Source organism: Hyperolius riggenbachi, chromosome 8, assembly GCF_040937935.1.
Source record: "Hyperolius riggenbachi isolate aHypRig1 chromosome 8, aHypRig1.pri, whole genome shotgun sequence".
Taxonomy (NCBI): domain Eukaryota; kingdom Metazoa; phylum Chordata; class Amphibia; order Anura; family Hyperoliidae; genus Hyperolius; species Hyperolius riggenbachi.
Window position 1 is genome coordinate 236,303,408 of NC_090653.1, and position 14,741 is coordinate 236,318,148.

The window sequence follows — 14,741 nt, forward strand, 5'->3', positions numbered from 1 at the left end:
TATATAGAGATATGCAGTTTAAAGGGATATTTCACTTTTGCTCTAATATTGCCATAAACTCAAATTAGTGTTGCACGTCTTTTTCTTTATTTAATATTATTAAAAGACATTTTTTCCTTTAAATTTGATATGGCAAAGAATTTCCCATACTGACAATAAGGTCAGTAGTTCTTTATAACCATGGAAAAAGTACCGGGGAATAGGTGCCCCAGTATAGGTAGCCAACTATAGGTGCCCCAGTATAGGTAGCCAACTATAGGTGCCCCAGTATAGGTAGCCAACTATAGGAGCCTCCAGTATAGGTAGCCAAGAATAGGTGCCCCAGTATAGGTAAAGAGGAATAGGTGCCCCCAGTATAGGTAACCAGGAATAGGTGCCCCCAGTATAGGTAGCCAGCTATAGGTGCCCCCAGTATAGTAGCCAAGAATAGGTGCCCCGGTATAGGTAGCCAGCTACAGGTGCCCCCAGCATAGATAGCCAGGAATAGGTGCCCCAGTATAGGTAGACAGCTATAGGTGACCCCAGTATAGGTAACTAGCTATAGGTGCCCCCAGTATGGGTAGCCAGGAATAGGAGCCTCCAGTATAGGTAGCCAGGAATAGGTGCCCCCATTATAGGTAGCCAGCTATAGGTGCCCCCGGTATAGGTAGCCAGGAATAGGTGCCCCCAGTATAGGTAGCCAAGAATAGGTGCCCCAGTATTGGTAGCCAGGAATAGCTGCCCCCAGCATAGGGAGCCAGCTATAGGTGCCCCCAGTATAGGTAGCCAGCTATAGGTGCCCCCACAGTATAGGTAGCCAGGAATAAGTGACCCCAGTATAGGTAGCCAGGAATAGGTGCCCCCAGTATAGGTAGCCAGCTATAGGTGCCCCCAGTATATTTAGCCAGGAATAGGTGCCCCAGTACAGATAGCCAGCTATAGGTGCCCCAGTACAGGTAGCCAGCTATAGGTGCCCCCAGTATAGGTAGCCAGGAATAGATGCCCAGTACAGATAGCCAGCTATAGGTGCCCCAGTACAGGTAGCCAGCTATAGGTGCCCCAGGACAGGTAGCCAGCTATAGGTGCCCCCAGCATGGGTAGCCAGGAATAGGTGCCCCATTATAGGTGGCCAGGAAAAGGGGGAGACGCAGAGGTGGGTACACAAGCAGCAGCTGAGGGGGTAATCCGATACTTACATTGTAAGTATCTGACACCTCTTTATATGCATTGGCATAATTAATGTTGGAAAGGTTTAAAAAATGTTGATGCTTTTGGTGCAGGTGGCTGGCGCACGTGCAGCAGCTGAGGGGGTAATCAGATACTCACATTGCCGGGATCCAGCGCTGCATGCACTTATACTTACTGTTGCTATAGGATGGAACGCAGGAACAGGAAGTAAGTAGTACATGCTGTGCTGGATCCCAGCAATGTGAGTATCTGATTACCCCCTCAGCTGCTGCATGTGCGCCCACCACCTGCGCCTACCCCCCCCCCCCCCCTCCTCCCAAGCAGCATGTGGGGAGGACAAGCTGGCCGATTGTCCTGAGTTTTGAATTTCTCATGTATCTATGCTGCCCACTTCTGGAAGATGTTATAGCTATGTAAATAAATAATAATATTGCTTGGTGCGGCTTTAGTTCCAAAAGCGTCAAAATCTTTTAGACCTTTAAATATATCGCCGCGATCTCTATTAATGCTAAGCAAACCAATCAGTAATTTAATGCTATTAAAAACTACTTTCCCATTCGGGTCTGCAGCTAGTATAAGTGGCTATAAATACTGGTAAATCCAAGTTATGCTTGTTTGAAGCCATGGCAACAATATACAGTTTAGTACACAGGATTCCCCAGAATTCTCATCTCCTTTTTGTGTCATTAATTAGCTCATCGAAAAGTTAGCAAAAATACGAGAGTAGAATATTCATCATCAGAAGTCTTGCAATAAGTCATTCATTACACAGAGAAGACGTATACATATCTGAGGGGGTGCCAGGGACATATCTAGGAAAATGTTAGGCATTTTTCTCTACGCAGAAACAACTCTCCAGTTGCTACTTCAGTGATTGCTACTTGCTACTATCAGCGATAGCTCCAGAGATTGGACAAGTATTTTTGTTTAAAGTAGCTATAAAGTAAAGTCTTAGATCAGCCTCTCGCCTTTTAAAATGCATATGGTAGTAAATTTGCATTAATTATCAATACACACTTATCGTATGCAGTGAACACTGGTGCCAACAGAATAAAATACACTAAAATGGTTAAAATTGCTAGGGAGGCAGTGGTGGACTTACCACCCCCCGAAGCAATACACAGATTTATTAATATACTCCAAAACAATGTTGCAACGTGTTTCACAGGTATAGCCCTGCCTCATCAGACAATAAAAAACAGAGTTATTAACCCCCTTGCTGCTCCAAGTATTTTGGCAAGGGGGCGGCGCAGCACTTTTTTTTAAAAAAATCATGTAGCGAGCCCAGGGCTCGCTACATGATAGCTACATGATAGCCGCTGACAAGCGGCATCCCCCTACCTACTTCGATTGGCCATGGCGACTGGGCGGGATGACGTCACCGACGTCATGGACGTGGGGACGTCAGAGGGAATCCCGATCCACCCCTCAGCGCTGCCTGGCACTGATTGGCCAGGCTGCACAAGGGCGCGGCGAGTAGCGGCGAATCGGCGGCGATCGAAATATGCACGCAGCTAGCAAAGTGCTAGCTGCATGCAATAAAAAAAAATTATGCAAATCGGCCCAGCGGGGCCTGAGAAATCCTCCTGTGCAGGTTACCCCGAGCTGAGCTCGGGATCAGGGCCGGTTTAAGCAACAATGGGGCCCCAGGGCAAAATAAACCTGGGGGCCCCCCCAACATATACCCCGGAATAAAAATCGGCATTAGGGGACCTTTTTTGCAGCTGGTATAGTCAGGGTGTGAAGTCCCAATCGGTCGGAGCTCCACATTCTGGCTATCCCAGCCTGCATGGGGGACAAGGTCTTAAAAAGTTTCAGGAGGAGGGACTCCACATAATTTAAAAAAATAAAAATTCACACACTCTAAACATAAAAAAAAAATTGGGAAATTAGGAAAAAATGCCAGGGATCTTCATACAGCCATATTGCGGCTGTATAGCGATCCCTGGCCAAAGCGCTGCGGCTGCGTATAGATCCCCTGGAAACCCCGTCAGGAAATTTATTGCGCTTTCGTTTGATGCATGTAAAATTACACTACAGTTAGGTTTGCTACTAAAAGTGACATTTACCGCATTTAAAAGTATACTTTTTTCCTTTGAAACTTTAAATTCGATTTTCTCAAAAACTATAAGGTCTTTTTGAAAAATAGTTTTTCCTCTTATTCCTAATTATCTCCTTAACATATCCTGCAAATGTAGGGTTTCTAGCATTTAATTGGATTTGCTATTAACCATTAAAGTCGGCAGGTTTTTAAATGTGTATTTTTTTTTCCTTTGAAACTTTAAAATCGATTTTCTCAAAAACTATAAGGCCGATTTGAAATTTTTTTTTTCCTCTTGTAGCCACTGGGGGTCCCTACAAGCTCTGGGACCCTGGGGCAGCTGCCTCCTTTGCCTCTATGGTAGCGCCGGCCCTGCTGGGGATAACTGTCAGGGAGGTTAACAGTCATATGTTGATATAACACCTAGCGCCTCTGTCACAGACTGACTGGTTACTGGACTGAGAGGCTGACTGACAACTAAACTGAAAGAACTGGACTGAGCAGCCCAGGAGATTGTGACCAGAGTCACAGACGTCGTGGAAACACACCACAGCTGCTCAGATAGAACAGCACTGAGCAGCGATTGGCCAGGCTTTCTGGGAAGCCGGTGCTGGACCCCGGGACACCTATCAATGCACAAATGGACGTACATAAAAACTTCTTGTAAATCAGCATATTATCATATATCACTACTAGCTGATGGCCCGGTGTTGCCCAGGTATGTATTTGGCTGGTGTTGGCTCCGCCCACTTTTTCTAACCCTAACACACAATTACTCAATTACCTAGTTTGTGAGTTTGTGAGCTTTGCGGTCTTTCGCATCAATAATTTTCAATGAAATGAAACAAATCTGATAGGCTGTGGCTCCACCCCAGTTACCCACTGACCAACTGTTCCAGGTTTGAGGCTTGTGCCATTAACAGTGCAAGAATGGCAGCAATTAAATATTCCCCTTGAAAATCAATAGGTGAATTTTGATTGGCTTTTGTATGCTCCACGCACTTGTCTGAATATTAACCACTTTACCCCCGCGCGTACGGATTTCTCCGCCCCTTTTTCCATCCTTTCACCCCCAGGGACGGAGAAATCCGTACTTTGCGCACTCCCGCCGCTGTCCGCGCTCCCGCTCGTAAACACGCCGCCCGCTCGCCCAGAGATCAACGAACGGGAAAATCCATTCCCGTTCGTTGATCTAAGCCCCGCAATGATCTGCTGCCGCTCGGCTGAGCAGCGCGATCATTGTGAAAAAATAACAAAGTCCCAGCCTCTTTCTACTTCCTGCAAGCGTCCGGAAGGACGCTTGCAGGTCGCATGAAACAAATTGGTAATGTTGCCATCTTGTGGCCAAATAGTAAAACTACACCCTAACCATTTTTTACACACAAATAAACTTGTTTTACACAAAAAATTAACTCCTTACCTCCCACACTCCCCAATTATTTTTTTTTTGTAATTAAAAAAAAAATAAAAAATTTACAATTTAAAAAAAATACATACATAGTTACCTTAGGGACTGAACTTTTTAAATATTTATGTCAAGAGGGTATAACACTGTTACTTTATAAACTATGGGCTTGTAATTAGGGATGGACGCAAAACTGAAAAAAATGCACCTTTATTTCCAACTAAAATATTGGCGGCAAACATTGTGATAGGGACATAATTTAAACGGTTTTATAACCGGGATAAATAGGCATATACATTTAATGGGTTTTAATCACAGTAGCATGCATTATTTAAAAACTATAAAGGCCGAAAACTGAAAAATAATAAATTTTTTCCCACATTTTTTCCTATTTTCCCATTAAAACACATTTAGAATAAAATTATTCTTGGCATAATGTCCCACCTAAAGAAAGCCTAATTGGTGGCGAAAAAAACAAGATATAGTTCATTTCATTGCGATAAGTAATGATAAAATTATAGACGAATGAATGGAAGGAGCGCTGAAAGGTGAAAATTGCTCTGGTGGTCAGGGGGTAAAACCCCTCAGTTGGGAAGTGGTTAATCCCAGTCACCCAGTGACCAACTGTGAAAAGTTTGAAAACCCTACCATAAAATGTGTAAGAATGGCTGCAGTTTACATTTTCCCAGTGAAATTTGTATTTGTCTCCACCCACTGATCACCCGGCGTTGCCTGGGAATGTATTTGGTTGGTGTTGGCTGTGCCCACTTTTTCTAACCCTAACACACAATTACTCAATGACCAAGTTTGTGAACTTTGCAGTCTTTGGCATCAATAATCTGCATTGAAATGAAACAAATCTGATTGGCTATTTGTGGCTCCACCCCTTTTCTAAATTTTAACCTTAGTCACCCAATGACCAACTGTACTGACCAACTGTACCAGGTTTGAGGCTTGTGCCATTAACAATGCAAGAATGGCAGCAATTAAATTTTCCCCTTGAAAATCAATAGCTGAATTTTGATTGGCTTTTGTAGGCTCCACCCACTTTTCTGGATATTAATTCCAGTCACCCAGTGTTCAACTGTGCAAAGTTTGAGAACCCTACTATTAACAGGGTAAGAATGGCTGCAGTTTACATTTTCCCAGTGAAATTTGTATTTGTCTCAGCCCACTTTTTGGTTATGGGGATAAAAAGTATCCCATATGTTATTCCAGGTAATGTACTATGGGTGTGTCAAATTTCATTCAAATCTGTTCAGCCATTGTTGCGTGATTGAGTAACAAACATCCAAACTTTCGCATTTATATTAGTGGGATCTTCCTGTAGATCGGTCTTGACTGTGGTTTGTAGCAGCTAGCATCGGCTCACTTCCTCGTTCACGTCCACTACGTCTCCCCTTGTGGGCGGAGCATGGGGAGATGCGCTGGACATAATGAGGAAGTGAGCCGATGCTAGCTGCTACAAGCCGCGGCCAGGACCGATCTACAGGAAGATGGTGATATATGATGATATGCTGATTTACAAGAAGTTTTTATGTGTGTGTATTTGTTTTTAGTGTTGCTAGATATTATGATAGTGTCTTTCTGTTTGAGGTCTTTGAATTATTAAAAAAGGAGCAACAGCACTGGATGCACTTTAAGCTAAAGAAAATATCGGGTGAGCAGGGATTTAAAAGGCTGGTGTGCCCCTGTACCATTGATGGATTTCACTCCTTGCATCGATTTAAGTGCAGTTTGGAGAACCAGCTCACGTGGTGTATGCCTTTCCATATATCTGCACTATGATGTTTTCTGCTTTCTGGTTGATTTAAAGGTGTCAGTCTGGTGAGAGGAAAGTGATGGCTCTTTGGACCGATGATTTGCTTGAACCCTGGCCACTGGGCAGCTGGCTGACAGCCCCCTCGCATATACCTGGAATACTGCTACAGAATATTTTCCTGATGTCTGCATATCCATCTACAACCTTTGTGAATACTCTTCTTGAACCCGGTACAGAGGGAGGGCTGTTTCAGCACCCTGGACAATGATTATTTCTATATGGGCCTACAGTCTCTAAGGATGTTAAGGTTACAGTTTATGTTTTAGTTTAGAATAATTAGTTTGCATTGTTTGTACCTGATGCTGAAAGGCAGAATTAACCACTTCACCCCCAAGGGGTTTTTACCCTAACGGACTAAAGTAGTGTTCGCCTGTCATTGCTCCTCCCTTTTATTCCCCAATAACTTTATTACTACTTATCACAACAAAATGATCTATACCTTGGTGGGGGATTTTTGCCACCAATTAGGCTTTCTGTGGGTAGTACATTTTGATAAATGCATTTTAACAAGAACAATAAGAAAAAAATAAAAAAAAATCATTATTTCTCAGTTTTCTCAGTTTAAAATAAAATGTTCTTCTGTGGATAAAACCCACACATTTTATTTGTACATTTGTCCCGATTATTAAACCATTTAAATGATGTCCCTATCACAATGTATGGCGACAATATATTATTTGGAAATATAGGTGTAATTTTTCATTTTTTTCCCCCAGTCCATAATTACAAGGCCCTATGTAGTAAAATAGTACTATACCCTTCATAAAATACCGATTGAAGTGGCTTTGGAAGTGGCAGGCTTAATTTTATTAATTTTTTAATTATAAGTGTATGTGAATGTATGTGTGTAATTTTACTTTTTGGCCACTGGATGGTGCTGCAAACACTCTCCTGTTTTACAGGAAGTGTTCATTTTTTTTTTTTATTTACAGGTATCTTACTGCTACCTGTTTTATGAATGGACATGGCCCCTGATCGGAGTCATATCCATTCATTCCAGGCATTGAGAATGGATAGAGGAACGCTTGTTCCTTTTCCCAAATTGCGGATCGTTGCCAACGAGTAACGGTGGAAGGGGCAGCACATGCACAGTGGCGGTTGGTAGCGAGTGACGCATTAAAAGGTCCTGGAGCCGTGAAAAGGCTCCAACAGGACTTTCTTAATGCGGTGGCTCATCCGCAAGTGGTTAAAGATGGGCAACAATAAGGGCCCGTTCACACTGCACGCGTTTCCAGACGCGTTTTGGAAACGCGTGCAGGAGGCCGACACGCACGACATCAGACATTGCATAGAGTGCAATGTCTGATGTTCACACTGCATGCGTTCCGGACCTGTGCGGTCCGGGAACGCATGCTGCACGCAGATTTTGACAAAACGCGTGGCTGTCCCATTCACTTTTCAGTGATGGGATCAGCCACGCAACGCACACAAACGCGGATGGCCATGCGTTCGTACGCGTTGCGTTCCGCACGCATGGCCATCCGTATTTGTGATCTGAACGGGCCCTAAGGTTTAGAGGCCAAAAAGGATGGTTAAAACTCGAAGTGAGAGACATATGGAGGCTGTATTTATTTTCTTTTAAACAATGCCAGGTGCCTGACAGCCCTGCTGGTCTGTTTGGTTGCAGTAGTGTTTGAATCACACACCTTGTCAGGGTCTATGGCTAAACATATTAGAGGCAGTGGATCAGCAGGGAAGCCAGGCAATGTGCATCGTTTAAAAGGAAATAAATATAATAGCCTTCATATTCTAAAATTACACATACATGGCAACTCTGTATCTGTTTTTTTTTTCCAGTGGTTCCCATTCACTTTAAAATACCTGATTTCTTTTAAACCTGTAGAGTACCAAAACTAATTGAGTCTCTGTAGATTACAATTTTTTTTACCATACCTCTTTAAAGGTGGTTGTAACATCGAAAAAAAAAAAAATAGTTAGTGCCTCAAAAATATATGTCACCCCCCCCCCCCCCTTTTTTTTAGCTGAAATAGGTCCCTTTATGTCCCCCATTTTTTCTGTTTACCTGGTCTGGATGCCTTTGCCTAATTGAAGGAACTATGCTGTGCTAGCAGGATTGTGGAGAGTTTTTATAAGCTACAGTAACAAGCCCTCAGCAGGCAAACAACAGAAATCTTCCTATTTGGATAATGTAAGGACACTATGATCAGAAGGTCATTGAATCCTCCCTCCCTTTAAATAGTTTGCACAGTGATGTAAGCCTTTTGTCTAGGTGATGTTTGCTGTGGAAGGGACAGTAAGCCATGGCAGTAGGGAGGGAACATTAACACTAATTTTAATACTACAGTTTGCCAGTGTTGCCAACTCATCCCTTTAATTACTGACACATATGAATTATACAGGTTTCGTGGCTAGGAGGATGCAGTTAAGGCTCTGATTATGTGTAAGTAGCCCCAGAACCTGTATAACTTAGATGTGTCAGTAATTAAAGGGATGAGTTGGCAACACTGCAGTTTGCGCTAAAACGAATAAGTTGCCAAGAAATATAAAAAGTCTGTATCCCCCCCCTCCCCCACACACACACACAGACAGTGTGAAATTGGGCCCTGGCCTTTTTTTCTTTCCAAACCATAGTTGCAAAGGATTCTGAGTGATTGATGTCATAACTCCATCCCTCATGTCCATGTGATCTAATCTAGGCAGACAGACAGACATACATCTGAAATAAGAATTATAGCAAACAGACATGATAATACAGGCTGCATAAGTTTTCCTTTCTCTTCTCTCTCCTACACACTGTAAAAAGAGAAGTATTTTGATCCAGGCAGGCAGAGAGCAGGGGAGGGAGGAGCAGGGGCGTTAACCAGCCTAAGGAGGAGGGCACAATGCTTTACCAAGGCTTCAGCTAAAGGAGAAATAAGAAAGTGCTACTTAAAGATATACTGTAAATGTGAGTCTGTTCTATCCACTATGGTGTACCAGATGTAAACTTTATTTGTTCATCCAACTGTACACAGTGCATAGACTACATATATGTATTGCCATTTAGACTTTTTTTTTGGCTGGAGGTAGTCTTTAAAGATGGATACCAGCAGGAATATCCTTTCTTTTTTTCATATCACATTTCTCCTAAATCTGGCCATTAACACTAAACACAACAGGATAAGTAAGCTAAATCAGTAATTTCTTATTGGATGATTTTTTTTCTTTCTGTTAATCTGGAGTTACATCCCACTTTAAATCCCTAGACTAACAAATCTTAGTGTACGTCTGGATCCCAGCCCAATATAAGTGAATCTTTATATACCACATACACCAAATGAAGTACTGTATCAGTAAGATAATATACAAATACCCATGATTCTCTGTGTCTCAGCAAATCTTGTATCAGTGACTCTGCACTGCATACAAAATGCCAGCCGTACATGTGCAAAGAACACCACCACGCCATGTGCGTCATTGCATCTCTACAACACTCTCCCAAAAAGAAAACATTGCAAAGTTTGCGTTATTTTACATAAACCACCATGTGTCATTTCCACACAAAATAGCCTACCTGGCATCTGGTGTAAAATTAATGTGATTACACTTGTGAACTAATAACCTTCATATCTAGTTTAGGTCAGAGTCGGGACAACGTCCTCCAACAGTCAAGGCTGAGACCCCAAAGTGCTCCCCTCCATCCCTCCCACCCCAGCCGCCACACACTGATTGCTATTAGACTAAGAGGCGGCGCAGGGACCCCAGCACTTTAATCTCCAGTTATCTGTCTTGCAATCACTGCCATGTATCCCCTTTTCTTATTTCTCTCTGCTTCAAATACAATAGTGGTATGATAGCTAAGTGAGTTGTGCGCCCCCTCCTACATTGCGCCCTGAGGCTGGAGCCTCTCTCGCCTCTGCCTCGGCCCGGCCCTGGTTTAGGTGAATTGGTGATTTAAATAAAATCTAAAGGTGATGAAAATATGGAGGGTACCATTGCTGATTTCCTTATATAATGCAGTTTATCTGAATAATCTGTTGAGCATATCAAGCCTGGTTTACAAAGCCAAGGGATTACAGTTTGCCACCCTTGACTTTATGTGGCAAATAGCCATGATTTGCATGCAGGAGGTGGTACTTCCTGCCTGCCGGGGGAATTGCCATGATGTGCAGGAACCACAATCCACTGCAGCTTCCTGTTTATCGGGAGCAGTGCCTGGCTCCATTGAAATGAACAGGGAAACGTGCATGTTAGCCTGTACACCATAATGTGAGCAGGATGCTGCATCATTTATTATGCCAGTGTTCATAGTCAGTGCTGTGGTGGAGGCTCTCCAATCAAGTTAGAAGAGTGACAGATGAAGAGCAGAAAAGAACAAAAGATCTACTCAAAAGCAAAAGATTACAATTTTAAAGTTTTTAGTAAGGAAGTTTTTCTTTTCCTTATTAACCTTTAACTGTAAATTGGTAGGGGGTCAGAAAAGATCCCTTTTACCCATGTACCTCGGTGGAGACTGATATTTAGGAACCCCCTCATTGTTATAGCAAACCTGCAGTGAGGAAACTCACTTCAGGTTAGATTCTTACCTAAGTAGAGGGAAGGACACTATAGAACCTCCCCGTTCCTCCGCATGCTGCCTGTTGTTCCTGAGCCGTCTCCCATTAAATTTACTTGATCTGCTGGTGCTTCAGGAGTCTTCAAGAAGCCTTAGGAAGTACTCGCATCCCCAAACACTTTTGTATTGTGCACAGGTGAGTACAGACTTGTGCGTACGCAATACGGATACACTCGTCTTCGAAAGTATTCGGGTAACACGAGTACTTTTGAAGTCTCCCCGAAGTCTCCAGAAGCACTATTCAACAAAGCAGGTCAAAGAAGTTTAGTGTTGTGTTGGGTGTCGCTGGAACAAAGAAAACGTAAAGGCTCTATAGTATCCAGAGTCTTCCCTACATAGGTACATATCTGACCTGAAGCAAGAGGGCTTCGAGATTCCACAAGAAGATCCGCCTACACCATTGTCCTCAACTCCTTCTTGGGGCATCAGAAGTGGAGAAAGGTCCCACCCCAGTGTAAAGAACCGTGAGTTCTGGGATTACTCTGGAGGTGACACCACATGCTCCTGGCCAATATTACCAACTTCCATGGGGAATAAGAGGATAATAAGACTTAAGATGCAGGAGTCAAAGTTTTTTTAAATGTGTTCAAACACATATAAAATATATTGCATCTTACATGACATGTCAGGGAAAATGTTTATAGATCATCCATGCGGTATTGCTGGTTATTTTTGGAGAATGTCACTGGCTGCAGTTATCCCTCAGAGTATAGTTATAACAGGGAACTACTGCGCACGGTAAGTTTCCATTCTGCCATTGTGGACCATGTATGCGCATGTTCATCTAAGCAGGCGCCCTTCTTTCAACAAATTGCCTTCCCATGATCATGAATTTCAACCAGTTCAATAAAAAAAAAGTGACAGCAATATGGCAGTTTCAGCATTCCTCCCACTTCAAGCTACCTTATTTAAAGGAAACCTGAGACAGGGAATACAAAAATGTATACATACCTGGGACTTCCTCCAGCTACCTTCAGGCTGTTCGCTCCCTCGCCGTCCTATCAGGCTGCCTGGATCCTCTGCTAGTCACACATCCCTTTGTGCTCCTGTGGCTGGGAGTGCGACGGGGGCACGTGTGCAGACGGACTGCGCATGCGGCAACTGGCCCCAACTAAAGGAATTACCGGCGCGGCTAGTGGAGGATCCAGGCAGCTCGGGAGGACGATGAGGGAGTGAACAGCCTGATGAGGGATGGAGGAATACATTTTTTCAGTTCCCCATCTCAGGTACACTTTAACAAGAGCTTGGGAGACAAAATAAGTACTTGCGGCGTCATTGCAAAATCTAAACTGTAACAGGCGAGAATCGTTGACCAACAGCAATATGGCAGCCTTTGCATTCCTCCCACTTCAAGCTTTCTATAAAGGTTTTAACAAGAGCTTAAGAGATACAATAAGACCTTGCAGTGTCATTGAAAATCTAAACTGTTACAGGCGAGAATCTATGACTCTCCCCCCCCCCAATTCTTGAAGATCACCTTGCCCTGCTGTGTTCAGCCAAATGCCAGCCACTTACCCTTCTCCGCAGAGCATCAATCCAATGCAGAGCACAGTGTGACACAGGTCCAGCGTGCTCAGCTTCAGTCTCATACTGGTTCCAGCAGCGCTTTCTCCTGTTGCTCGTCAGCCTGTATGAGACTTTCCCTCCATACAAATTGCTGAAGTCATTCTACCTGCAGAGAGAGAAGGAAACAAAGTGCAGGTGTCAGGGAGGCAGCGTAGAAGGACTGGCAGCGGTGGTGGTGGTAGATAAGCGCAGACTGAGAGCTGCACAACACACAGAGCTGTCACTGTTACAGCCAGATGCAAGCATCAGACAATACAAGTGGTGTGCCATTCCCGTTCCCTCCCCTGGTGCGTCCTTGAACGCCTGCAAAATCTCTGAGGAGCTTTGTAAGCACCTCTATCATTTAATGTTGTCAGCTGTCGGTCTGAGCTGAGAGCAGAAGGCAGTAACTGCTATAATACTTTGGGTGCTTCTCCGTTACTCATGTTGTGCAGTCGCCATACAGCGGTAATTACCTGCTGGTCGTGTTAAGGTGCCCATTAACGATCTATATTTGACCATCCGATCCGATTGTTGCAATCCACCAGAGAGGAATATGATAAGCAATTTAATCAGACCAAACGAACCGCTCTAACGGAACGATCCATAAAACATGCATCGTCATCAATCGGCCAATCGAACTTACGGTCAATCGTTTGGGAGATTGTACTGTTAATTGGTACCTTTATGATACCAGCTGACCAATTCCTGCAGGCTTATATGGAGCTCGGCTTGGTCATACACGCTACAATCTATTCAATTCCATACTATCATTAATTTGATAGCATGAAACTGAATGCAGCTTCTCCCTTCACAGGACAATTTTTCTGTCCGAAAAAAATTGCCAGAATGGCTAGAAATCCGTGAAGCATCCTTTGAACAACTGTTTCTTTTGTAGGTACACATGTATTTGAATATTATTCTAATTTTGATCATTCTGTTTAAATTGGTTGTAACCTGTATCAGGGCCAGTTTTCTGGAAAGGCCACGAAGGCCCGGGCATTGGGCGGCTGCAGCCCAAGAGGGCCACCTGGACATGAAAGAGGGGTTACTACATATGAAAAGAAGGCTGCAAATGGGGCAAAAAAACACATGAAAACAGAAGCTGATGCCCAAGGGAGCTGTACATGAAAGACAGGGGCTAGGGCAGTGATCTGCAAATTTGTCTCTCCAACTACAAGTCCCACAATGCAATGCAGGAGGCTGACAGCCACAGTCATGATTTATAAAGGCAAATGCATTGTGGGACTTGCAGTTCCTTAACAGCTGGAGAGCCAAGTTTGCAGATTACTGGGCTAGGGTACAGAGATGTTACACATGGAGGAGGGGCACTGCTGCACATGAAAGGGAAGCCCCAACATACTTAGCCTAAGGGGGGCCTTGATCCTGTATGGCCATTTTAAAGCCCTGTACACACACTAGATGAAACTAGGCCAAGGCGGTCGATAATGACCGCCTTTGCCGAGAATGTAGCATGTGTACAGCAGCCCCGCCCCTCTCAGATGCTAAGGCAACAATCAGCCTAGTGGATTGCCTTGGCAGACTGAGGGCATTGTTTTCTGCACTTACCCTGCCCACTGGGTGACATCACACCTGCACCTCCCCACCCCCATACAAAGGAACAGAGCAGGCTGCTAGCATCTGTCAGCCTCGGCCCAGCCATGTGGCCCCCTCCCCCGACGTGTGTACGTTAAGGCTTAAAGAGACTCTGTAACAAAATTTTCATCCTTATTTCTTCTATCCTATACGTTCCTATGTCTGTTCTAATGTGGTCTGGCTTACAGCAGCCTTTCCTACTTGCACAGTGACTGTATTATCTCTGTTATATGATCTAATCTTCTCTCCTCTGTTGGCTCTGTATTTGCCCATTGTAAAAATCTTACCTCTCCCTGATTAGCATTCTGAAATTTATTACTGGTGGTGACAGCTTTAGTTCTGCCAGATGATCTGTACAGAATATTTGTTACTGAGATTTCGATGCACAGAGGGAGATGCTTGCTTGGCAGTTGGAAATAGTTATTTCCCACAATGCAAAGAGGTTCAAAGACAGTAAACTTTCAGGGCCATGATCATGACTTCACAAAGTGGGAGGGGTTTCACCATAATACCAGTCACACAAGAACAGGTAAAGATTTCTTATGGAAAAGGGGGTATTAGCTAATGACAATTGCTTATAAGGTTTTAGGGTGTCAGTCCGATGACTGTG

General features: G+C 43.8%; 1 protein-coding gene across 2 annotated transcripts in view; it reads right to left on the reverse strand.

The window, feature by feature from the left end:
- Nucleotides 1-14,741, reverse strand: part of LOC137527663 (protein Wnt-7b-like) — a 128,686-nt gene that overhangs the window by 46,068 nt on the left and 67,877 nt on the right. The window contains exon 2 of one of the 2 annotated variants that reach the window (XM_068248374.1): nt 12,506-12,662. The exons of the other annotated variant lie outside the window; for it this stretch is intronic. Coding sequence (XP_068104475.1) covers nt 12,506-12,579 — 74 coding nt within the window. The 5' untranslated portion in view covers nt 12,580-12,662. The remainder of the gene's footprint in view (nt 1-12,505; nt 12,663-14,741) is intronic. 2 annotated transcript variants of the gene reach the window in all.